The sequence below is a fragment of the Neofelis nebulosa genome, chromosome 12, assembly GCF_028018385.1.
Source record: "Neofelis nebulosa isolate mNeoNeb1 chromosome 12, mNeoNeb1.pri, whole genome shotgun sequence".
NCBI classification, from domain to species: Eukaryota; Metazoa; Chordata; class Mammalia; order Carnivora; family Felidae; genus Neofelis; species Neofelis nebulosa.
In genome coordinates, this window is record NC_080793.1 from 555,414 (window position 1) to 580,189 (window position 24,776).

The 24,776-nt window shown below is 60.2% G+C and overlaps 1 protein-coding gene across 3 annotated transcripts in view; it reads left to right on the top strand.

Annotated features, from left to right (window-relative positions):
* The window catches only part of EXD3 (exonuclease 3'-5' domain containing 3), a 79,210-nt gene that overhangs the window by 21,939 nt on the left and 32,495 nt on the right, over positions 1 to 24,776 (top strand). Inside the window, exons 4-9 of one of the 3 annotated variants that reach the window (XM_058693401.1) lie at positions 4,827 to 4,891; positions 10,418 to 10,591; positions 10,934 to 11,101; positions 16,638 to 16,691; positions 17,640 to 17,779; positions 20,407 to 20,504. In XM_058693401.1, the coding sequence (XP_058549384.1) occupies positions 4,827 to 4,891; positions 10,418 to 10,591; positions 10,934 to 11,101; positions 16,638 to 16,691; positions 17,640 to 17,779; positions 20,407 to 20,504 (699 nt within the window). The other 2 variants (XM_058693400.1, XM_058693399.1) reach the window with 2 other exon arrangements.

Consider the following 24,776-nt stretch of genomic DNA (forward strand, 5'->3'; position numbering starts at 1 on the left):
AGGCCACCTGAAGAGAGGGCAGGTGTGGTCGGGGTGGCCTGGGCTTGGCGTGGTGGGCACTGGAGCTCTGCAGACCCTGACCCGAGCGCAGCTGTGTATCCAGGTCCCTGACTTCCGAGGAGGAATGAGTGTCCGAGGAGAGGTGGCTTCACGGAGACCGCAGCCCAGCTCAGTCACGCCCCGCTGTGGTTTCTGAACTTCATCTCCCCGACTCCAGCGATAAAAAGCACCCACTTTATTTATTTTATTCCTTAACACCAGCTTCGTGATAGAAAATAGTAGGGGTCTTCCTGGCAGTTGGCATGACAGCTGAACACGTTTTCTGGAATGCGTCTGTTTCTTAAAGCGAAGGCCACTGAGGTAGCTTAGACTCAGTGGCATTTTAGATGAAGCGGCATCTGTCTGTCCTGTCTGTCCCTGTCCCTGCATCCCTCTTCCTCCTGTCGGCCACCTCACGAGTGGAGGTAGCCGGCAGCTCTTGGTGTCCAGTGGGCACCGGGGAAGCGGGATGGGAGGGGGCAGGGCAGAAGGTGGGCCATCCCCGTGCCTCTGCCTGAGTCCCTGGCTGCCTTGTGGCCCCCAGGCACGTGTGTGGGAGGGCTGTGGCCAGGACAGCCAGTGAGGCCCATGTGCCTGGCGGGGAGAAGCAGCCCAGGGTGCAGGGGTGAAGGTCTGGCTCTGGGGATTGAGTGTCTTTTCAGTGTCTTCCCTGCATACAGCCCCCCACCTGCCCCCACCTGCGTGGTCCTGGGATGGGGTCAGGGGCCAGGTATAGGCCGGAGGCCATCTGTCTCGGGTCCCGGATCCAGGCCTGGGGTGGGGAGGCGGAGGTCATGGCAGGCTGTGGGCAGAGGCCCCTCGGCACCAGGCCCCACGTGCCCTCCCAGGCCCCAGCCTCCTGCCTAAATCCCTAGGCCAGGGCAGTGGGGACGCAGGCCCCTCCCTGGGTTCTGCAGAGTGACACAGAGCTTCCTTATCTAACCCTTTAGACAGACACCTCCCAAGTCCTCCCTTTCTGTGTCTTTGGATGGGCATCAGCCTGGGAGCCCCCCCTCAGCCTAGGGGACCTCCCTGACCCCCTGCCTGCATCTTGCCCATAACTCCGCGCCCACCCAGGCCATGCCCTTGCCATGCCTCACCCCACCCAGACCGGCCTCAGGTCCCCTCCAGAGGTCTCCCTGAGGCCACTCTGAGCTGGTGGCCGTGCACGCCTGGCCCTGGCACCGAGGTCACTGTGGAGCACCCATCAAGGCCCAGACCACAGCCGTGAGCATGGTCAAATGTGCTCCCTTCCTGGGAGGGACCGATGGTAGCCTCTCAGCCCATGTGCAGGGTCTAGCTGTGTGGGCCGAATCGGAGGGCATGTCTAGGGCATAGCTCCCAGTGGGGCCCAGGTCTTAGGTGCTGGGAAAGCAGCTTGGAGCAGGTCTGTGCCCTTAGACAGCCCCCGGTGAGGGCAGGACCAGGCCAGACAGGAGAGCCCTCTTCCAGTTCCTGCAGGGTCCTTCTGATCAGTGGGAATCTTTTATGTGATTGACTTCTTTGGGAGACCTCTCCAGCCCAAGGTCTTCAAGATGTTCTCCCAGAGGCCCGATTTATCTTTCACGTTCAGATCTACAACTGGGGGATGGATTTTCTGTAGGTGTGAGGCCAGGAGATGCTCCAGGGTCCTCTCAATAGGGTTACCCAGTTCCTGGGGCCAGTGTGGTCACACATCGGGTCCTGTGTGTGCCCAGCTCTGACTTGAGGTCTTTACACTGGTCCACACCTGCCCTCTCCGGGCCAGTGCCGCTCGCCTTAGCTAGGGTGCTGCTTGGGGCTGGGTGGGGTCAGAGTCCTGTCTCGCTGTGATTTGGGTGGATGGTTAAGACAGGTGGACACACACACACACACACACACACACACACACACACACCCAGCCCGCTGTTTGGGCTGGAGCAGAATGGTTCATTGTGGGACAGGTGACAACTTCACATTGTCTATTGTGTGGGATGGCCCTTCTTCAATAGGCCTTTTAATTTTACTCTCAATGCTTTATGGCTTTTTTGCATGAATTTCGTTTGTTAGAGTTATCCAAAGAAATCTGAATTTTTTTCTGCCATTGTCACTGTTTCTTTTTTTTTTTTTTTAAACGTTTGTTTATTATTGAGAGAGAGACACAGAGTGTGAGCAGGGGAGGGGTAGGGAGAGGGGGAGACACAGAATCCGAAGCAGGCTCCAGACTGAGCTGTCAGCACAGAGCCCGACGCAGGGCTTGAACCCACAAACCCGAGATCATGACCTGAGCCAAAGTCTGACTTAACCGAGCTTAACTGACTGAGCCACCCAGGCACACCTTTATTTGAAATTTCTTTCTTTTCTTTTTTTTTTTTTAAATGTTTATTTATTTTTGAGAGAGACAGAGACAGAATGTGAGTGGGTTGGGGCAGAGAGAGAGGGAGGCACAGAATCGGAAGCAGGGTCCAGGCTCCGAGCTGTCAGCACAGAGCCCCACGTGGGGCTCAAACTCACAAACCCCGAGATCATGACCCGAGCCGAAGTCGGTCTCCCAACTGACTGAGCCCCCCAGGCGCCCCCACTGTTTCTGATGCCCATCTCCACTTGCTGGCTTACAGTGGACTTTACTGTTGGCCTGGTGGTGAGCGTCCGTGCAGAAACGTGTCCACTGAGGAACCTCTTCAGATTCTTCAGGGCTCTCCACAAAATTATGTTTTCAGTGAGCAGTAGTGTCTTTTCTTGTTGTTGTTTTGTTTTAACTTTTAAAGACTTTATTTTTTCTAGAGCAGTTTCAGGGTTACAGCAAAATCCAGGAGGTTACAGAGATTTCCCATATCCCTGCCCCACACAGCCTCTCGTGTCCCGGCCAGTGTGGTGCCCTCATGAACCCTACTGACACGCCGCCATCGCCCAGAGCCCCCGTGGGCACTCGGGCCCTCCTGGCGGCGGTGCTCTGTGGGCTGGGACACATGCGCGTGATGTGACGCGCGTCCACTGTGACGGCCTCCCGCGGCGTCGCGTCACTGCCTGCATGGCCATGCCTCTTCCCGAATGTCGCGGGGCTGGGATCCTGCCGCGTGTGGCCTGTTCACACGGCCTCCTCCGCTCAGGAGTGTGCGTTTGAGGGCCCTCCGTGTCCTCTCTCGCTTGACCGCTCATTTCTTCTAGCGCTGAGTCGCATTCCGCTTGTGGACAGACCAGAGTTTGTCAGAGTAGTGTTGACTTTATTGTTTCCTTTCCAAATTCTGTGCCGTCAACTGTTCCTTCGTGTCGTGCTGAGCCGGCAGGGGCCTGCAGGCCGTGCTGAATGGGCAGTGGGTGCCCTCCTGTTGGCCCTGTTGCTGGGGGCCTGCTTTCAGCTTTCAGCATTAAGTTCTATGTTTGCTGAGGGGTTTTGTTCATAAACATCTTTTTTTCTGGGTCATGAAGTTGCCTGTGGTCTAGTTGCAGAGTTGTTTCCTAAATCGTGAATAGAATTTACTCTTACGAAATGCTTGTTTTACGAAATGTTTCCCCGTATCCCATTAACGAGCCACAGTGATGGACCCTCCATGGGTCGATCAGCCTTGCTTTCTGGAGTGCGCCCAACATATCCCTCCTCCTGTACTGTGCACTGAGTCTGACCACTGTTGCCTTGTCTGGTCCCTGCGTCTGTGTGCTCAGGTGGGCAGCCCTCCAGGGCTGGGCTCAGGTGTCCCCGCCTTTCCTTCCACGTCTGGTCTTCTGCAGGAGCCCAGTGGGTTGCTCTTGTCTCTTTGATTCTTGAGTAGATTTGCGGGTGAGCCACCCATGCTCTTGAGCCCCCTGACTTGACCTATGGAATCTGTTAGTGACACCACCCCCCCCCCCCCCCCCACCTCTGAGCCACATGGCCTTGATGGTTCTTGAGGAAAGAACGAGGCGCCCCCTCTGGGCCCTGTGCTCTGCAAGGTTCTGGCGGGGCTGGGGAGGCCAGGGTCAGTGGCAACCGGGTGTCGGCAGCAGAGCTTTTGCACAGAGAAAAGGGGTTTCCGTGGCCTCGTGTGGCGAGGCCATGGGGAGCCAGGAAGGGCTGAGCAGGGTGGCCCTGCCCTGAGGCCCAGGGCAGGTAGCCGCAGAGGTGGGGCGGGCCCTCCAGAGGCAGCCAGGGGGCGCTGGTGGCTGTGGGTGACTCAGAGACCGCTTTCTTTCCCAAAGTGGAGAGCAGGCGGCAGCCACCTTCCCAGACCTTGACCTTAAACCTGGTCTGAGGGCACAGTCCCTTTTCCAGCATGAGGGTAACCCCAACTTCCCCGGGGCCTAGGGTCCCAGTGGGATCCCTGCCCCGGCCAGCAGTCCTGCGGTGGGGCTGAAGACTTGGGCAAGCAAGAGAGGGCCAGGGCTGTGGGTGGGGAGGCTTTGGGGAGCAGCCAGGAGAGGCAGAGGCCGGAACCACTTTAGGGGCTCAGCAGGGGCTGGAGGCCACACTTGGCGGGCAGTGGACAGGCGTGGGCTGTGACATGGCATGGAGGGGTGGGGGCGCGGTGGCCCACCAGGCATGCCCTGATGGTTAGTGCTGTGGGCTTGGCCCTGGGGTCCGATGCCCCTTCCCTGCCCACACGGTGTGGTCAGTCTGAGACCTGCAGCCCACCATTGCTGAAACATGAGGCCTGGGCTGCCCCAAGCTGTGGGCAGAAGCCCATCCCAGTGAGCACTGCAGGATGGCCAGGCTGGCGTCACAGGGAAGGGCAGTGGGGAGCTCTGGCCGGAGTCCACGGGCACTGGCTGGCATCTGCGGGGAGCCCCCAGGCATTGATCAGAGGTGGGGGGGTGTTGGTGGACTCTGCATAGCCCTTGTCTCGTCCCCCCAGGCCAGGACCCACTCCTGTTCCGGCAGGCCCTGCAGACACTGTGGTCCACGCGAGAGCTGCAGCAGGTGAGTGAGCATGGGGGTTGCGGGCCCTCCACTGGCCTCAGTGGGCCGCCCTGTCCAGATGTTCTGGCAGACACGTGGGGGCTGGGGCTTGGGGTGACACCCACGAGACACTGGTAGACACAGACCCCTGAGGCTCAGAGCAGGAGGGAAGGGCCTGCGGCCGCCATTCGGCTTCCGCACAGCACAGGGGACCCAGTGGGCCATGACCACCTGTGTGCCGGGTGGGGCCCAGGTACTCACTGGTTCACACTGGCCTCGCCCATGGCCTCCTCTCCCAGGGACAGCCTGTCGTCCAGCAGGAGGCGGTGGGCTTGACAAGGAGGCTGCTTGGTGGTGGCCTGTGCCTGGAGGGTAGCTTTGTCTCCGGAGTGGGACTGCCTGACCTCGGGCCCTGTGCCCTGTACTCGGCTCCCCTGGGGCAGCAAAAGAGTGAAGTCGCCCCAGTTCCCAGGGAGGACGCAGAAGTCACTGCTGTGAAGGCTGGAGGGATGAGGCTCGAGTCCAGTGTTGGCCTTGCTTCCTGCCGCCCAAGGAGGGCCAGGCCCACGGGGGCAGGTGTCCAGAGCAGGCGTGCTGCAGGAAGGGGCTGCAGGCTCGTGCGGGAGCCGTGCCTGTGAGCTGTCCAGGGTTAGGGTGCTCCCCGGGCCCGCAGCTTGCTTGGTGATGCCGGGAGGACCTGTCCCTGGCTAATGGGTCAGCCAGACTCCTGGGGCCACCACATATGTCTGTGTCGGGGGACAGGCCTGGGCTCCTCCACTCCTGAGCCAGGTGCTTAGGCTTCGAGCGGCCAGTTCAAGCTGGACGAATCCGAAGTTTTCTGCAAGTCAAAAGCTCTCTTCAATTTTGTAACGGTGGCTTCAGGATCAAGACTGAAGCAACATGACAGTGCTGTCTGGTGAACAGATTCTCTAACTCAAGTCGCCCCCGCGTGTCTGGGACGCGTCTCCCCTGGTCACTGTGGCGTTTGTGAGTTTTTGTCTCTGTTCCTGGTGAACTAACCTCATACAAGGTGTTCCTTCGTTCCTGTCCCGGGAGCGACTGGCGGAAGACAGGAATTACTTGTTCCTCCAGAGTCTGGGAGAGGGAAGAGTGCACAGTCCTCCCCGGGGGGTCTGGGGGGGGCGGGGGGGCGGGGGACCCAGGCCTGTTCAGAGTTTTGCTTCTGGTTTATTTCCCCAGGAAGCTTCCGTTTCTTCTGTGTCATCATGGCTGCTGGCCAGGCTTTCCGAGGGGGGCAGTGCGAGCCCCCAGCTCGAGCTGTAGCGCTTTCCCCGGGGCTCCGCTGTTGGCGTCTTCGCTGTGGCCAGCGTGTGGGCGTGGCTGGTGCCGCTGGGCACCACCGCTTGTCGACGCCGTCCTTACTCTCCGGTCCTTCTTTCCCAGGCGCTCGCCCACAGCGGTGCGTTTCCCTCCAAGTTCCCTTGGTCACGAGTTTTGAGGTGGAGAAACCCGTTGTCCCTCTTCCCTGTTTTCTGATTTTCATTATGTTGTCTCATTCGGCCAGCAGGTTACTTATTTCCAAGCAAACACAGGTGTGTGTTTTACCTTTTGTTACTCGTTTCTGTCTGTAAAGGGTCACGTCCGTGAATTTTCATTTTTGGTGCCAGCGAGGCCTGCTGTGCGTGTGCCAGGGAACTGCGTCGGCTCCCAAAGCCCCTGGCTGGAGGGACACGTGCTGTCCCCTGGCTGACCACAGGGAAGTTTCAGGGTCCCCGACAGAACAGCACAGGGAAACTGGGGGTTGGGCTTGGAGAACCGTGTGAGGGTTTGTGGCACAAAGAGGAAAGGGGCAGGCTGGTGTGGACTGGGGCCTGGGGCGGGGGACGGACAGTGGGGTTGGGATGCCCTCAGAGCCCCCTGAGTTGGGACGGCAGGAGAGATGGCCAGCACAGGAGGGGTGAGCAAACTGGAAGGACGGTACTCCTTGGAGCAGGGCCCCCAGGCAGCAGGCACCTGGGAGCTTGTGAGAAATACAAGTTCTCGGGCGGCCCTGCCTGTTTGAACAGGTCCGTAGGGGCTCTGGCGCCACTCCAGCCCCAGGACCATGTGGGCACAGAAGCCGGTGACGACAGGGCACAGGCCCCTGCTGGGTGGCAGCGGTCAGGGGGCAGGAGGGAAGGAGACCCGGGACCCAGGCCGAGGAGGGACCAGCACAGGAGCAGGGCCTTGGGGCCTACGCTTAGATCCTCTAGGACGAGGGGCGGCAGATGGCCCATGGGTGCTGGACCTAGTACCTGAGGGGCACCCTGGAGGCCACAGGGGCCGGAGGGGCGGGAAGGGCTCTCAGACCCCAGCCTGGGGGGTGTCCTCCTGTCCCTGTTCTCAGACCTTTCACTGTCGTGTTGTGGCCGTCACTCACGGTGACTGTTCCCTGTGTGCTTTGTGGGGTTTCACGTGGGCTCATCTTACTGAAGCTTCTTCCCCTGGTGGCGAAGGCCCAAGTATGTCTGCAAAGTAGTTAAAGAGCGATGGTGTTTTTTCCTGCCAGCTCCTGCCGGGTGTCACCAATGCGGGTCCTTGTGACGTGGAGGCCCATGTGTTGGAGGGGCTTCCTGGGACTCCTGGAGTCCAGGCAGCCCACCGAACTGGGATTGGCCCACCCTTTCCCTGTGGCACCCCGTGGAGGGTGCTGACCGCACAGCCCTGGGCCCTCAGAGGCCTCCTTTCCCACAGACGCCTCTCCTTTCCTGGGCGTCTGCAGAGAGAGACTTGCCTGGCTTCCTGAGTTCACCCAAACGCTTGAGGGGAAAGTCTGCATTTCATTTTTGGTAAGCAAGTCAGATTGCTCAAGTACTGTGGTCTTAAAATTACATTCAAACCAAGTGGGTGTTTGCTCTAAGTGTCCTGGGGAAGCATCGTCCACACCGTGGATGCCAGGGCTGTGGCCCATGCCCCAGTTCTGCACCCTGCCTCCTGCCCACTGCTCTGTGGGTGGGCCCCTTGACCTGTGGGCTGCTGGGTGCTGTCTGAGCAGGGCAGAGGCACATGTGTGGGAGAAGGCACGCACAGACAACGTGGGTGACTCTCGGAGCTCCAGACATAAGAGATGATTTGCAAGGAGAGGGTTCTGGCCCAGCCTGGCCCCGAGATGCTCTCAGGGCAGAAGCGTGGGAAGGGCCGTGGGGCCAACAGCAGAGGGGGTCTGTGCCTCCCTGGTGACTTCCCCTCCACTGTTGCTTAGTCACTGGCAGTGGAGGAGTCTGTGGACCAAGTTTGATCAGCAGAACCCTGGGGAGGTCACTGGGGGCTTCCAGAAGGCCTCCTCTCTCCAGGGGAGATGCCAGAGTGCAGCAAGGAGGTGCCTGGGCCCTCACTGGTGACACAGCATAAATGAGGCCTGTAGCCCCCAGTGGGGCTTGGTACCTGGGCAGGTGAGTGTCACCTCCACAGTGCTCCCAGGCACTTTTTTTTTTTTTTTTTAATTTTTTAAACGTCTATTTATTTATTTATTTATTTATTTATTTATTTTTTCAACGTTTTTTATTTATTTTGGGGACAGAGAGAGACAGAGCCTGAATGGGGGAGGGGCAGAGAAAGAGAGGAAGACACAGAATCGGAAACAGGCTCCAGGCTCCGAGCCATCAGCCCAGAGCCTGACGCGGGGCTCGCACTCACAGACCGCGAGATCGTGACCTGGCTGAAGTCGGACGCTTAACCGACTGCGCCACCCAGGCGCCCCAAACGTTTATTTATTTTTGAGACAGAGAGAGACAGAGCATGAACAGGGGAGGGGCAGAGAGAGAGGGAGACACAGAATCTGAAACAGGCTCCAGGCTCTGAGCTGTCAGCACAGAGCCCGACGCGGGGCTCGAACTCATGGACCGTGAGATCATGACCTGAGCTGAAGTCGGACGCTTAACTGACCAAGCCACCCAGGCGCCCCTCCCAGGCACTTTTCACGGGAAGGGACAGAGCCAACTCCCAGCCACGGAGGGCAGAGTCCTTGGCCCAGGGTGCCAACAATGGGCAGCGGCCATTGTGGAAGGACATGCCCGCTCACTCCCCTTCAGCTGGCTACCACGAGGTTCCACCACAAAGAGCAGCTGGGCGAGCCCGAAGGAGGGAGCCGGCCCCAACAGTGGACTACGGAGCGACCCTACTGGGAAGGGGTCTGTGAAACCTACCGGGGCTGGGCAGCCACACCTGGCTGGAAGGGTGGTGGTGCCCTTGGAAGAGCCTTCCTTTTCGTGGCGCCTGGTCAGTAGGCACCCAGCTCAGAGCTGGAAGGTCGGTCCTGCGCCTGGTTCCTCCTTCCGGCCCCCTGCCCTGCCCCAGGGCTGGCTGCCGCACACCCTCTGTCCGGCTGGTGGCAAGGGGCCAGGCAGGTAGAGACTGCCCAGCGGAGAAAGGAGACGAGGCGTTTACCTGAGCTCACCTTGCGAGCGGAAAAGCTGACTGGCTGGCGACTGTAAGCCCAGGCCCCGGCCACACGGCCTCCCTGCTTTGCTCTGGGAGCCTCTCGGAGCTGTTCTTCAGGGGCCCTGAATGGGCACCACACGTGAACAAGTTAGGACCAAAGTCCAGGGCCGCATCCTTCTAGATCTTTCCTTCCATGAGCAAGAAAGTGGCGGTGGTTCGGCCTCAGCTGTCTTCTTTCACACGTTCCTGGAGGGTGGGGGACAGTGGCCCCTGTGGGTGCCCCCAGGCTCCTTGAGACGGGCGTGTGGCCCACGCATCCCAGAGAGTGGCAGTATTTCAGGCTGTCCTCAGGGTGCTCTCTGTGTGCAGGTCTGCAAGGACAGCCGGGGCCTCACCTCCAGGCTGCTTACGAGTAGCCTCAGGTGTCCGGGTGTCTGTTTCCTGAGCTCACGGCCGAGACCCTGACCCTGCAGCTCTGCCTGGAGGGGGGCCCGAGACAGGCCTCTGGAGTTGCAGCAAGTTCTTGACTGCAGGGTGTCTCATGACTGAACGGCCGAGTCAGGCAGAGTGGAGAGCCAGGGCTGGGTGCAGTGTGGCCCTCACCCGACACCCCACTTGCTTAAAAGTCCATCAGGAACCACTGTTCTCCTGAAGACACGTTTGGGAGAGAACAGCACACGTGTTCCTGGTGTTTCTCCTTTCGGCTCATACGTGTTTCCAAGCCTTTGGCAGTGCAAGAGGTAGAAAAGTGAATCAAAGACCTTTTCCAGTTTGGCTTTTTCTCTTCTTTCTTCTGTTTCCTGTTGCTTGCTGGCCCCGCCAGGGAGTCACTGTGTCTGAAGGACCAGTGCCAGGTCCTCGGCGTGCCGCACGAGTAGTTGGGGCGAAGCCGAATGAACGGAGCCTCTCAGATGGGTCCCGCCGCCCTTGGCCTGACTCGGGGAACATGCCCTCTGTCTTTACGGGACCGTCGGTGTGGACGGTGGCTGCCACCCAGGGCCAGGGGCATGGCGGGTCAGACCAGGACCCCGAGGATGGGAGGACAGTGCTGACCAGCCCCAGTGCCCCCTCTGGGCAGACCACATGCTGGGCCGTGCAGGTCGGGGCAGGGTTTACCAGGAGGGTTTGAGCTCAACAAAGAGACAGTGAGGTGCTGTGTCTCCGCAGCTCCGGGAAGAGGCCTGGCGGGGGTTTGCTGCCCTGGATGACCCACTGACCGGACTCCTGGACACGCTGGAAGGCAGCCAGGCCTGGCAGCGGAAGGGCCCCTCCCTGGAGGCCTGGGTAGTCGGTGAGCTGCACCGCTGGCTGCAGGCACGGCCACTCCCTGCGCCGGCCCAGGTGAGCCCTGCCCACGGCCCCACCAGCCTCGCCCCTTCCACCCCCTCCATAGCCCCCAGCCTGGTGGGCTCCACGCCTGCCTGACCTGGCCCGCTGAGCTCGTTCACCCTGGTGGGCAGGGGCCGCTGCCTTCGGACTGACTGTGCTCCCGGGTCTGTGGGCTTGACTCTCAGCTTCCCCACGGTCACACATCTCCCTCGTCTGTGCTCCTGCCCCCCAGGCCTTGCCTGCCTGGACTGTCCACCGTAGGCACAGGGTCGAGGTGCTGGACTTCTACCCCAGCACCATGCTTCAGCTGCAGCCCCCCACTCCCCGGCTGAGGCTGGCTCTCTGGTCTCCCAGCACAGCTCAAGGCTGCAACAGCTACAGGCCCGTGCAGTCAGGGTCCTCGCCAGGAGCCCCCCTAGTCTCGTGGAGCCACTGGTCAGCATCTTCCAGCTGCAGGACGCAGACCGGAGCCCCCTGCTGACTCACATCCACCAGCTCCACCAGGAGGGCAAGTTCAAAGAAGTGAGTGTGACCCCCATGTACACCGGGGCTGGCAGGGAGGGGCTCAGGGGCCAGGTCCGCACGTGGGGTCAGTGGAGCAGGCAAGAGCTGGGCTGAGGGGGCTCACAGGGTCCACCCTGGGAGTGTCCTCTCCACCCCTCCACTATGGGAGTGCTGCAACGGGGACTCTGGGTCTGGAGCAGAGGGTCTCAGGGACCAGCCACCCCAGGAGCCCAGCTCGGGGCTGTGCCATGCACTGGGGTCCTAGGAGCCCCTCACACTCACCAAGCTGGAAAAGAGTCTGGGAGCAGCACCCCCCCCCCCCACGCCTGGCTCTCTGGTGCAGCACCTGGGGTCCTTCCTCCTGGGTGTTCACTGGGTCCTCAAATGTGGTCAGCAGCCCAAGGACACCCTGGCTTTGGCCTGGAAGCCCTGTGGCAGAACCGCTTACCTGAGCCGCTGCTGTCCAGTCTCACATGTCAATTCCCAGAAACACTCGGGGGGGCTAAGAAGATCAGGGGTGCGGGCATCCCTCTGCCCACACTTGCCACCCCTCGAGCCTCGATCAGACAGCTGGACCTCCCACACCCTCCCAGCCCAGAGCCTCCCAAGCGGGGAGCTTTGCCAGGGAGCACCCACATGACCCCACAGGGTTTCCCCTTCTCCCTCCTGCCTCTGCCCAGGCCCACTCGCAAGGTCTCTTGGCCTCAGTGTGATGTGGCCTGGGGACCAACAGGCCAGTTCCCTCTGGGCCCAGCCGCTTCCAGCTGCTGGCTTTGTATCCTTGTCGGGGGTCCTGCAGCCACACCCACACCAGGCCTGGGGACTGGCCAATTTGCTCCTTTTCTAACAGCGGGGTCTGGAAGAGCCCCCTGAGAGCCCTCATGCTGTGTCTGCCACCTCCTTGCACCCGTCAAGGGGCCTGCCCTGGAATGAAGGGGCCTCGCTCTGGGTGGCACAACTCCTGCTATTTGTCGTTCTGTTGGACCAGGTCCCCGCAGCGGTGGTGCCCCTGTGAGGGTCAGACACCCCGAGGGTCCTTTTGGCTCCTTGCAGGTACTAGGCTGGGCAGGACCCCAACCTACCTGTTTCAGTGTTTCCCAGGACCAGCCCCTCAGCATGATGCTCATGGTTTTGGGTTTTTTTGCAGAAGTTCCGCGTAGGGCACAGCACTGGCACTTTGGGGCACAGGTGACCAGTTATGACAGCAGAGAGTCCTCTAGCGCATATGATGCTTTGGGACGTGGGGCCATGCCTGGGACCGGTCATGGCTCCCTTATCCTGGGAAAGCCTGGGTCAGAAAAGGCAAATGTGGAAACGTGGGCTTAGTAGCTGCAGGTCTCTGGGTAAGAGCTTGTGGGGCTCTGGAGGTCTTGGTGGGTTCGTTGGGTCTCCTTTATGAGCCCTGCCAGCTCTCATATAAGTCCAGAAGTTTCCGAGAGGAGGTGGAGGCTGGCCACGAGCACTGGGAGTGACTTGGGTCTGCATGAGGTAGTAAGGAGTGGGGGGTCTGTGGTGAGCAGGGAGGGGCGGCTCTATGGTGGGGGTGGGGTGCAGCTCTGAGCTGTTGCTGCAGGCACAGGGGCCCCCATGACATCTCTGTGCCCTAAGATGTGAAGGTCGCAACACGGGGAGAAGTCCTAGGCTGCCCAGCTCAGCGGGGCACTCTTGCTATGTCCCAGGTCCAGTCCCAGGGGTGTCCAGGGGCTCACTCCTGGCTCACCCCTCCCACTGCCCAGGGGCGCTGCTCCCCATGCCTCGGTGGGCACCAAGGCAGGACCCCAGACCTGCCCCACGGGGGGCCTTCCTCCCCGAGGGGCCAGTCCCAGTGAGGAGGCTCATTGCCATTTGGGCCTCACCTGGACCGCCAGTCCTGCACCCTCAGAGGTGTGGGCCATGTGTTGGCGACTGTCATGCCCGGCCCTGGGCTCTTGTCTCGAGGCTGGTGAAGGGCGCTGAGAAACCAAGATGGCCACACCAGGGACAATGTGGCTGGGGCTCCGCTCCTGTGGCGCAGGGCCATTCTCCGCAGGCTGAATGGGCGGCTGGGCTTGCAAGAATGCGGGAGGCAGAAGGCAGGCTAGTGTTTCGGTGTCTTCTGTTACACCCGAGCCTTTCAAAGAGTGTCTAGGGCCGGCTGAATGCGCCTCCCTCGCGCTCCAAGGCAGGAATCCCAACACAAAGGGGGCTCTTGTCCCGCACAGGCCCCTTCTGCGAAGAAAAGCCATTGTCCCCAAGCGGGGCCGCCCGGCAGGCGGTGCATGCTCCAGTGCCCACCGCCGCGCCCGGCGAAAGGGGCCGCATTCAGGCCTGTCCGCTCGGATTAGCAGGGACTCACGACTTAATGTGCACCGATATTTCATGTCGAGGGCGGCGGCTGGCTCCAGGCGGGATGAATGCCCGCTTTTGTCTACTGAGTTATTTTATTTACATTTTTTAAACAGCTTATCAAGGTAAAAAGATAGCTTTGCTTCAGGGGGAAGAAAAAAAAGCCCCTTGGCTCCAGGCCCGAGCTGAGCTGTGGAGGTGGGAGGCAGGCCCGTCCTGGGTCTGAGGCTGCCGAGTCTGGGCTTGGCTGCCTGGGCACCTGCCCGGCCTCCAGCCCCATGGAGTGGACAGCCGGGAGGAGGTGGGGGGTGGCCCATGAACGCTCCTCCCACGGTGGCCACCCCGGCCCCTCTGGGTTTTCTGAGTTGTTTTCCCCAAAGGCAGCAGTCCCGGAGTCTGTCTGGCCAGAGGTTTCCACAGCCTCGCCCTGACTCAGCTGGCATCTCTCTTCTTAGAGGCCTCCATGCAGAGGCCAGGAAGGCCTGGGAGGTGCCAGGGGCCCACTCCTCCGCAGTTTCCTTCTGTGGGGTCTCAGCCCCTCCCACCTTCCCTGTCACAGGTGCCTGTGTCAGCAGGTGATGTGCCTGCACTCTCTCATGTGACCAGGCCATGGGCGGCTTGGTGTGCTGTCCTCTCAGCAGAAGCTCAGACAGAAAAATGACCAGAGACAGATGCTAAGCCCACCTCATGGCAATGAAAGAACTACATACAGCACCCGCCCCCACCAAGCCCCAAGACAGAAGCCAGGCCCCGGGGGGCTTCCTGCTGTCAATCATCCCCACCAGGTCACTGAGACCACACCCCCTGGCTGCCCCTTTCCTTGTCCTGTGCCACCCCACCCAGCCTCCAGGTACAGAGGTGCAGGTGCAGAATGAGGGTACCTCCCAAACTGTCCCTGGGGGGTGTCTGCGGCCATCCAGCCCTGGCACGCTGGCCATACCCTGCAGCTTCCACACAGGCCACGTGGCTGAGAGAGGGCACCCTGGGTGCTAGGAGAGCTTGGGAGGAACCAGGGAGCAGAGAGGGGCCACGCTGAGCACTCTGAACCCTGTGTGGCAGTGTCATTGTGCGGCCAGGTGGGCTGTGCACCCGGCCACACATGTTAGGCCTGAGCTGCCTGCCTAGGATGGGTGGGCTGGGCTCTGAGCACCGCCCCCCCCCCCCCCCACCTCAGCCAGTGGGCATCACTGACCAGGACCCTGGTGGCAAGGCGGCAGGTGAGAGGGTTGGGGTTGGCACCGCAGGCTCCTCGGGGGGAGGGAGGCCCTGCCGGCAGAGCGGGGGCACCCTCAGGGCTCTAGGCTGCCCTGTAAGGCGAAGCTCCTGCTTCTGTGAAGGGCAGCGCCCAGCCTCCCGTGGCAGCCTGACCTGACACCCAGGCCACCGTTCCAGGCTACCCCCTTCCCAAGCCTGAGGCCTCACCCCAGGAGTCAGAGGGGTTGTTGGAGAGTGGGGGGCTCAGGATCCCCCCCAGGCCCCAATGAGGGCTGGAGTCTAGAGACAGACGAAGTCTTGTCCCTAGAGAAGCAGGAGCCACAGATGATGGGGGCCGATACCCCAGCAGAGGTAGTGAGGGGAGAAGGAGGGCATCTCTGCCGCCCCCTGCCCCTCGCCTCGTGCCCCCCCCCCCCCGCCCGCCTCCACCTCTCCCAGGGTCACTGGCTCATGGCCCGGTCTGGAGGATGGGAGGGTCTCAGGCCCCCAGGTATCCCTCCCCACAGCCCCTTGGCTGTCAGGCGTGGCCTGACCGAGCGCAGGTCCAGGTGTCGATGGCGGAAGAAGCACCGCAGGTGGTAGTGTTCCGACCACCCCAGTTTGTGAGCTCGGTGCGCGGGGCCACCGGGGTATGCACGCTAGCCTTCCCGGGTGGGGGCCTGGCCCTCCCTCAGTTCTCGGGGGGCCTCCCATCCAGAAAAGACAAGGTCCCCGTGGGCGGGAGGCACCTGCACCCCTCCCACCGCCCTGAGCCCCTCCCCAGGCCCTGCCCCGCCTCGAGTCCCTCCTCCAGCTCTGGCCCCTCCCCCTGCGCCCTCTGCGCCCCCTGCGCCCCTGCCCCCCTGCCCCCCGCTCGGGGCCCCTCGGGGCCCTGGCGGCCGAGCTCCTGGACAGCAGCCAGGCTGTGGAGGCGCCGGGTCAGCGCTGCGCAGGGAAAGGCCCCTGGCCCTGCGCCCCCGCCCCGCGCGGTCCGCGGCCGGAGGCCGGAGCGAGCCTTTCCCAGGCCGCTATTTTGGTCCTTTGTGTGAGCCGCGTGGGGCGGGGCGCCCGGCTGCTCTGCCGGTTATTTTTGCTCATAATGGGAGCGCGATGTATGGAAATTATTAATAGCAGCCCGGTCAGCGCTACGTGCGGGCGCTCAGGGCCCCGGGCGTTCTCTATGCTGAGTCGGAGGAGGGTCCCTGCGGCCGGTCGGCCGCCCGCGGGCAGGGTTCTTAGCTGCGCCCACTACCCTCCCGTCCTCACCAGGAAGCGGGGGGTTCAGAGCCTCTCTTCTGTGGACCCAAGGGGGCAGCTCTGTGCTTCCGCCAACACACTCAGGCCACACCACGGCCTACTCCGGCCTGTCGTCCAGGGGCCAATCCGCCCTTTTGGACAGAGAGTCCTGCGCTCATTAGTCGTTTTGGATCGCACACACAGGATGCCCTGTGGAAAGCGCTCAGAGGCCCCTGCACTTCAGGGCCACAGGCCCCCAGGCCTCAGGGTGCACAGAGGCAGGGGTCACCAACCCTGGCCCCTGGCTGTGAGCACCGTGACTGGCCATGCCAGGCTCTTGCAGGTGGAGGGCAACTGGTGGGAGGTACGGCGCGTGTGAGAGCGGGTGTGTGGAAGCAGAGCCTGGGGGCAGGTGACAAAACTTCTACGTCTTGTCTGCTCCCCCTCGTTCTCTATCCACTCATCAGCACCCCCCGGCCAGAGCCACTTGGGCCCAGCACCCACCCTGATGCCCTATCCAGCAGGCCACACCCCAGCCTGGTAGGGCCCATGGGTCATTCCCGCCTGTCCCACCTCTTGTGGAACCCGACTCAGCCCCGGGGGGGGGGGGGGCGGGGGGGGGGCAGGGGTGCTTGTCTGCCAGGAGGCTCCTGGATTCCAGGCCCCCTGGACCTGAACAGGCCTGTCCTGTGCCCCAGTGACAGAGGTGTAGAGGGTGGGAGCCCCCCCACCGTGGTGCTGTCCGTGCCCCACCAGGGCCCGTGTACTTTGTGGAACCTGCTCCATTTCTGATTGCCAGGCTGTCGTGCTGGGCTCCAGGCTGAAGTTGCAGCCAGCACTTGATGTTGAAAAGGTAAGTGTCTTTCTCACGTGAATTTTGTAGGTCCCAACACGGATGAAGCCCAGGTCTCCAGAAACATGGTCTGGAGGCAGAGGGTCTTGTACCACTGAGCCCTGGCCTCTGCTGTTCACAGGGTGGGGCTGGGGTGCTAGAGGGCACGGGTCACATGTGACCACCTGACCCTACTCGGAGGGCCCAAGGGGCGTGCCCAGGAGGGCAGTCATTGGGCTCAGGTGTGGTATGCTCCTAAAGTGGTGGCCAGAGGGGCTCTCAGGAATGGAGCTCTCCGTGAGGACCACCCCCATGGTTCCAGCCTGGCTGAGGGGACCCCATCCAGTCTGGGCTCCAGGCAGCCTGACCTGTGTGGTCACATGGAGAGGAAAGGAGGTGAGGTGGGGTCTAGTGTAGGGACCACTGGAAGGGGGCTTTGTTGAGGCCTGACGTTTGCGGTGGAAACGGCCCGAGTGTCCAAAGGGCCAGTGCCACCATCAGGGGCTGCCTCCAAGGTTCCCTGAGGGCTCAGCTTGGGGCTCTCATGGGCTCATGCACTCATGGGCACTAGGAGTAGGCATGCCATCTGTGCCAACGAGGAGGCATTTCTGGGCCATCGGGCTACTGCCCACGTTGGCCTCCCTCCCGCCCCCCGCCCCCAGTTCAGTGAAGACAGGAAAAACAGCTTCCCCAGGTTCCCCTTGCCTCTTGGGGCCTCCAGGCCTTTGTAATGGAGATGAAAATGACCACAGAGCCCAGGCCGAGCCCCAGGGAGCTGTGGGGCCTGCATGTGTGGGGGCGAGATGCTCAAGCGCAGGGCATGGGCTGGGCTGCCTGCACCGTGCCCCAGGAGCCACTATGGGGGCACTCACACTCTTGGCTGGGTTGGAGGTGAGTCCGGGGTCTCAGCTGGGGGCGGAGGTGCCAGGTGCCCACAGGGCTGTGGCCTGAGGACGTGCTTCCCCGCAGATGTGCACCCCACTGCTCCTCCAGGACAGAGTGAGCCTCGTGGAGCGTTATGTGGCCGGCTTCCCGGACCTCCAGAGGAGGCTGCTGGCCCTCCTGGACTCCTGGTGCCGGCCCGGCTTTGACATCGGAGTTGTTGCCAGGTGAGCCCCACGGGGGCCCAGGGTGGGGTGAGGGGGGCAAGCACAGGGGAAGGCCACACGCATGGCCCCCACAAGTCGCAGCCGGGTCGGCCAGCGAGGGGCCACACCTGCCAGGGACCAGATGAGAGACGGTTACCACCCTCGAGCGAACAGAAACAATCCTCCGCATCAGGTGGGTGACTTCTCACCTGGTTCCAGAAGTCATGCTGCTTATCCATTCACTCATTCCTTCATCCCTTCGCGGGATAAATCGCCAGGGATGGGTGTGGAGCCCATGTGGATAGTCCACGTGCCGGTATATGTGACGTGAGGGTGTCGCCTGGGTGTAGGGCACGGGGGTGGCATCTGGCGGGAGAATATCTTCTTGCCACACGTGTTGAGGGGGGCACAGGGGGCAGCAGCTCCTGGAGGTCTGTGAAGGCTCCTTGAGCCACCCGCCCGTCCGCAGGTAGTAGTGGCTTGATCCGGGCTCCACAAACTACCCAGCCCTGGGGCCCCCCGGCTGGAGATCCAGACCTTGGGCTCTGGGGCAGACCTCCCTGGACCTATGAGCAAGTCACTTCACTTCCTGGGTTTCTTTCCTTGTCCCTAAAACTGGACTGATTTTGCCGTCTCAAGGGTTGTGTGACTTAAATGCTGGGAAGCAGGCAAACCCACACAGCCCCGGGCCGGGCTCGTCCAGCGCTGGCTCTCCTCCCTGTCATTACGGATTTGAAAAGTGACAGAGTGGCACCCAGCTGGCCCAGTCAGTGAAGCATGCGACTCTTGATCCCGGGGCCATGAGTTTGAGCCCCACGTTTGGCGGGGAGATTACTAAAAAAAAAAAAGTGGCTTGAACAATAAACAACGACTTTAAAAAAAGGGTGGGGGGACACAGAGCAAATAAGTGAACATACTGTGGGGCCAGGGGTCAGAGTCCCATGTGGAGAAGGGACATACATGGATGGACAGTGGGACAGTGAGGAAGGCCCTGTGTGGCTGGATTTAGTTGAGGATATTGGTTTAAATCAATGATTTTTTAAAAATTTCCTGGGTCTTAAGACACCTGGGTGGCTCAGTCCAACTCTAGATCTCGGCTCAGGTCGTGATCTCACGGTTCATGACTTTGAGCCCCACGTTGGGCTCTGTGCTGACAGCTTGGAGCCTGCTTGGGACTCTCTCTCTCCCTCCCTCCCCCCATTCTTCTTTCTCTCTTATAAACAAACAAACAAACAAACAAACAAACTTAAAAAGAATAGTTTAGAAAAAATTTTCCTAGGGCCTAGAGAAAGGGAGGGAGAGAGAGACAGAGACAGAGAGGGAGAGGGAGAGAGAGAAAGAATAACAAGCAGGTTTGGCACCATCAGCACAGAGTCCGATGTGGGGCTTTAGCTCACGAACCGTGATCATGACGAGCTGAGATCAAGAGTCAGATGCTTAACCGACTGAGCCCCCAGGCGCCCTTATAAACGCTAGGTTTTAAAAAGTGCTTCTGGCTGATAAATACAAGCATTTATTATTGTGTCTCTGCCCCAAAATGGAGAAGACATTGTAAGAGAAGGAGAGGCAGCAACAGCAGGGAGTCCAAGAGCTGGTGGCAGGTGGTCAGGTAGAGCACTTAGCAGGCTGGGAAGCTGACCTGTGGCCGCCAGGAGCATGTGGGGTCCAACGCAGAGCCCGAGGAGGGCCCTCAGCGGTCAGCCGGTCCTTGGGGACCCTGGGCCGAGGTGTCTGCAGAACACAGAACAGAACTCTTTGCAATCAAAAGTTTAACAGCGAAGTGAAAAGCACAATAAAAGTTTGGAAGATAAATTTGAAGATGTCTTCGAAAAAGTACAAAACAGATAAACAAAATGAAAATCAGAGAGAAAAGGTTAAAAGAAAAAGTAGAGATCTTGTCAAGAAGGCCCGACATCAAGTAATGGGAACCCCGGTCCCGAGGCGCCCGGCTTAGCGGGTCCGCGGGGCGGCCCGCATGGGTGAGACGCACACTGCAGACCCCAGGAAGAGCAGGGATCAGGCGGGATTCCAGGAGCGTCGCCTGCCCAGACCCCCAGGTCTCGGCTCAGCCGAGCCCTCAAGCCGGCGCGGGGCGGAGCTCAGGCGCACACCAGCTCTAGCAACTTCTGCGGGTGTGTGCTGAGCTGTCAGCTGGGGGAGTGAGGAGGTGTGTCCACCGAGTTGTGGGCACAGGGCGAGGCAGGCGGGGGGCCTGGGTCAGCAACCTCAGCAGACAGGTATTAACCCTGAAGAGAACAGGAGGGTGTGGCCTGGCCACTGACAGTGTTCGCCTGGTCGTCTGGTCACGATATGGCAGACACGGTGTCCTGTCCCTACGTAAGGGCTTGGATACTGTGTGGGGAGGGAGGCTGGAGAGCCTTCCGTGGTGAGATGTCCAGACCAAACTCCTAAAACTGAATAACCAAGAGATCACGTACAAGGATGTCGCTTGTAAGCACAGAGACAAATACGAAACACGGCAAAAGTGACGTGTGTGTCTGGTGTGCAGTGGGGCAGGGTGACAGGGTGACTGCTCTCTCCCTAAACCTTGTAGAACTAGCTGAGTTTTAAACTGTGCGTGTGTGACTTAGATGAAAACAAAAGTCTTAAAGCAGTGCCAGACAGGAGCCGTGTTTCTCTCCCTGCAGGCAGCACCCACAGGTGACCTCGAGGCTGGAGAGGCTGAGTCCCAGAGTGCTAAGTCGGCGGGTCCTGAGCCAGCTGGAGCGGCTGGGCCTGGACCCGGGTGAGTGCCGCCCCCACAACCTGTGTGCGCCCGGCAGATGCGGGGTTCAGGCTGACCAGGGTCCACCGACCTCCCCCCCTTCCTGCCGCCTGCCCATCGCAGGCCCTGGACAGGAGCAGCAGCCTGAGGCCCGCAAGCCCCTTTGCCCGCCTGCCTGCGTAGACTCCTGGGAGGCGGGGCCTTGCTGCACCCCGCCCCCTCCCTGCCCCTGTCCCTTCTTGTTCGTTCTTGTCTTTTCGTCCAATGATGGCTGATGGCCGTTCTAGCACACGTGAGGTGGTATCTCATCATAATTTGGAGTTTCGTTTCCCTGATGATTAGTGGTACCTTGGACCATTTCATTCATTCAACACCTGTTTGGATGTCTTCTTTGGAAAACATCCATTCGGTTCCTCTGCTCGTTTTTAAATCTGGTTATTTGGGATTTTTGGCTATTGAATTGCATGGGTTCCTTCTATATTTTGAACATTAGCCTCTTGTCAGATGCGTGGTTTGCAAATATCTCCTTCCACTCTGTAGGTTGCCTCTTCATTCTGTCGACTGTTTCTTTGCTGTACAGAAGCTAATTTTTAGTTTGATGTAAGGCCACTTGTTGGTGGCTTTTGGCTTTTTGGCCCTCTTTGTTCGTTGCCCTCCCCAGCCCACCAAACTAGATTTTAAACCTTTTTGCTTCTTAAAATATTCCTCAAGTTTCAACATATATTAGTTCTATTATTGTCCAGCTTAAGATATTTTCTAATTTTTATTATAATTTTTTCTTTACCCATGGGCTAATTAGAAATGTATTTCTTCTTCTGTTTTTAATGTTTATTTATTTTTGAGAGAGAGAGAGAGAGAGCTAGTAGGGGAGGGACAGAGAGAGAAGGAGACAGAGGATGTGTCCTGACAGCAGAGAGCAGGATGCAAGGCTCGAATTCACTCACGGTGAGATCGTGACCTGAGCCGAGGTCAGACACATAACTGACTGAGCCACCCAGGCGCCCCTAGAACGGTACTTCTTCATTTCAAAGCTATGTGGCACTATTAGTTACCTTTCTAGTGTGGGCTCTTAATCTCATCATGATCAAAGATCATGCTTGGTATGATGTCAGTCCTTTGGGTTGAAATGTGTTGTTATGAAGAAATCTAATTTCCTTTCTCTGAAAGCAATCTCTCTCCCTCCCTCTCTCTCTCTCTCTCTCTCTCTCTCTCTCTCTCTCTCTGTCTCCTCTGTCTTTGATGTTCCGCAGTCTCACTGTGAGGAGAGTGGTTATAGATCTCTTTGTATTTATCTGGCTTGGGTTTTGTTGGGCTTTTTAAATCGGTGGATTGCTGTCTTCGGTTGGTTCTGGAAAATTGTAAGTCACTATGTCCTCAGATGTTGCTGTTGGTTCTCTGGCCCCGTGTGTGATCTTGTCACCCTGCCTTCCCTGCAGTGTTACTGTCCTGTGTCTTGCTCATGATGAGCTCGGGCAACTCCTGCTCTTTTCCGCATCACTAATTTTCTCCTCTGTGTCCCAAAAACTACAAAACACTGCATTTTGATTGTTGTATCCGTGGCTCCAGAAGTCATACTTTGGTTCTTTTCCAGATCTGCTCTTTCGCTTTGTGTGGTTTCTTGATACTTGAACATATTTCCAGTTTTGTCTTTTTTTCCTTTGAATGTCTTGCTCACAGGTGTTTTATGGTCTGTGTCCAAGTTTCAGCCCCATCTCTGGTCAGCATCTCGTTTCGGTCTCAGTCACCTGCAGGCTTCTCTGTCCTCACACCCTTGAGAAATTATGCAGATCCCCTGACCCTGGACAAAGGTGCCTCCGGAAGGCAGTATTGCCTCCAGAAAGGAGGGCAACACTAGGGGCTTTTGCAGACAGAAACACATCACCAAGAGGTTTTGATGTGTGATTGTCCACGGCCCCCAGGTGGCACTAGGTGAAGAGATGGGAGGAGCAAGAAGTGGGCGCCTGGAGGCTGGTGGTGCGGGTCAGTCTGGGTCAGTTAGGGACAAGGAGCTGCTGGCTGTGCTGACGGTAGCTGGGGGGGCCTCTGCCCGAAGCAGCCGAGGCAGGTCTAGGAGGACCGGCCGGCTGCTGGGACCCCTGGGGCGCCAGGGGACACAGCCCTAGGAAGGAGCCACCCTCAGGCGGCAGAAGAAGACCAAAAGAAGGGCTGTAGGTGCAGAAGCTCCAAGGAGGGTCCCGGCAGCACAGACCCCTGCGGGTGCTGGGGTCTGAGGGACCGGGAGGTCTGGGGTGCGGCTGCAGGACTGGAGCGCTAAGGAGTGGACCCCCCCGTGGGGATCCCCGTCCCTGGCATGGGGGCCTCTGAGGTCACCTGCGTGCCTGTCCTGGGCGCTGTGTCGGGGAGCCCTGCTGGCATCCCTCAGGGTGCACACGGGGTGAGGGACACGGGCCCGAGAGGCTCTCAGCACGGAATCACTCACAGGGTCGATGCTGGCTGCTGTGGGGGGCTGCGCCTGCCGCCTCGGCAGAGGCTCTCCCCACCCAGGACTCAGGCCCGTGTGGGGCAGGGCGGGGGTGGGGCGTGAGGCCCACAAGGCCGGGGTGGTGGGCAGGCTGTGTGGGAGACCACAGCTGGGTCTGAGGTGCAGGCCTTCCCCCCGCCGCCCCCCCCCCCCCCCCCCAGCAGCCCTGCCATGACATTCACTGACCCACAGGGCCCACACTTCCGGGTCGGGTCGTGGCTACAGTGGGCCCAGGGCTTGGGGCCAGAGAGGTCTTTGGGGTCTTGGACCAGCCTTAGCCTGGCGCCCCCCGCAGTTCAGGATGTGCCCCCCTTGGAGGTCTATCCCTCCCCACAGGTCTCAGCTGAGTGGGGCACTGGAACAGGTTAGGTGCCTAGGCACTCCTACATAGTGGGGACTCCCCCCTGACTATGTGCCGAGTCACATAGTCACACACAGTGGGGGGCCGCTGGACAAGAGGGCGGGGTAGACAAGCCGGTGCTTTCCGTGGGTGCCTCGCTCGTTGGCCTGCTGGGGGCAGGGAGGACAGACCCCCTCCGGGTCTCCTGTTCCGCATGTCCACCCGCTGCCAGGCCCCATCTGCTGCTTCCCCAGCGGGGTCTGTCTTAGCCCGGAGGCCTCAGGGTCACAGCTGTGGTCACTGTCCCTTTGCCCCTCTGCAGTCCATCCGCGTGTCCACCGTCACAGCTGTGGCCTCCCCAGGACCAACCCCATGTCCTCCGTGGGCTGACGTTAGACGCAGAAGGAGGGTCGGGGACTTCTGTTTGCCTCTCCAGCCTGAGCTCCCCACTAGCCCACCCCTCCCCAGGCCTGGGTCCCAGGTGGAGCCCCCCAAGGTGTCCTTGCGCAGATGAACCAGCAGGCTGCAGTGTGTGTTGTATTTGGGTTTTGTGGTATCTGCAGGTGCTCAGGGGTGTGGCAGGCGGTTGGGCCTGGCTCAGCTGTGCCCGCCCCTTTAAGGGTTTGTGCTGCGTCCGGACCAGCCAGTCAGCCCAGGCTGCGCCGGAATCTATCTGTGGACACGATACCGTATCCACAAGGCTTTTGGACAAAGTTTCCCACTGGCAAAATGATGCTTCAGATTGTGTAAATGTCGGAAAAGCCAGTCTCTGTCTGCAGATGCCTCTGCAAGGACACATGGTTACTTTGTGTCCTGACAGAGCCTGCAGAAATTCACTTCTTTCCTTCTTTCCTTGTAGCTCACTCATTCGTTCCCCCCTTCCTCAGGCCTTGTCCACCTCACTCTGCAGTGTTGTCCCAGGTTCCTTAGCAGCCTCCTGGGGTCTGGAACCCTCACAGCCTGGGCAGGAAGGAGGAGGGGGTGCCCCGTCACCTGTCTGAGGAGTCGCTGGCCCTCCCTTGCAGGCCCCAACCTCTGGGCGGCACTGACCTCCGCTGTGGTTGGACAGCGACCCCGTAACAGGGCGCTCCCCGGTGCTGGGAGTGGGGTGCTGCGGGCGCAGCCACACTTCCGGAGGGTGCAGGGCCCTGAGAAGGCCAGGCCGCCACTGGGAGGGGCAGGGTTCTGTGGTCAGCATCCCCTGCGCACTGCCAGGCTTCAAGGACAGCTGGCCCCAAGAGGGAGGACCAGCATCAGAGGGCGGGGCGGGTGGATGGGTGGGTGGGAGGGGGCCCTTCCTGGGCCCCCGCAGGCTCTGAACAAAATGTGGAAGTAAGGCCAACAAGTAAGCATCAGTTTGTAAACAGGTGAGCAAGATGGCCCCTTCCTCACATTCTGGTGGGAGGAGGACACGAAGGACAAGAAGCCTGGAGAGATGGGGCTCCTGTCCCTCAGAGCCCCTGATGCAGAG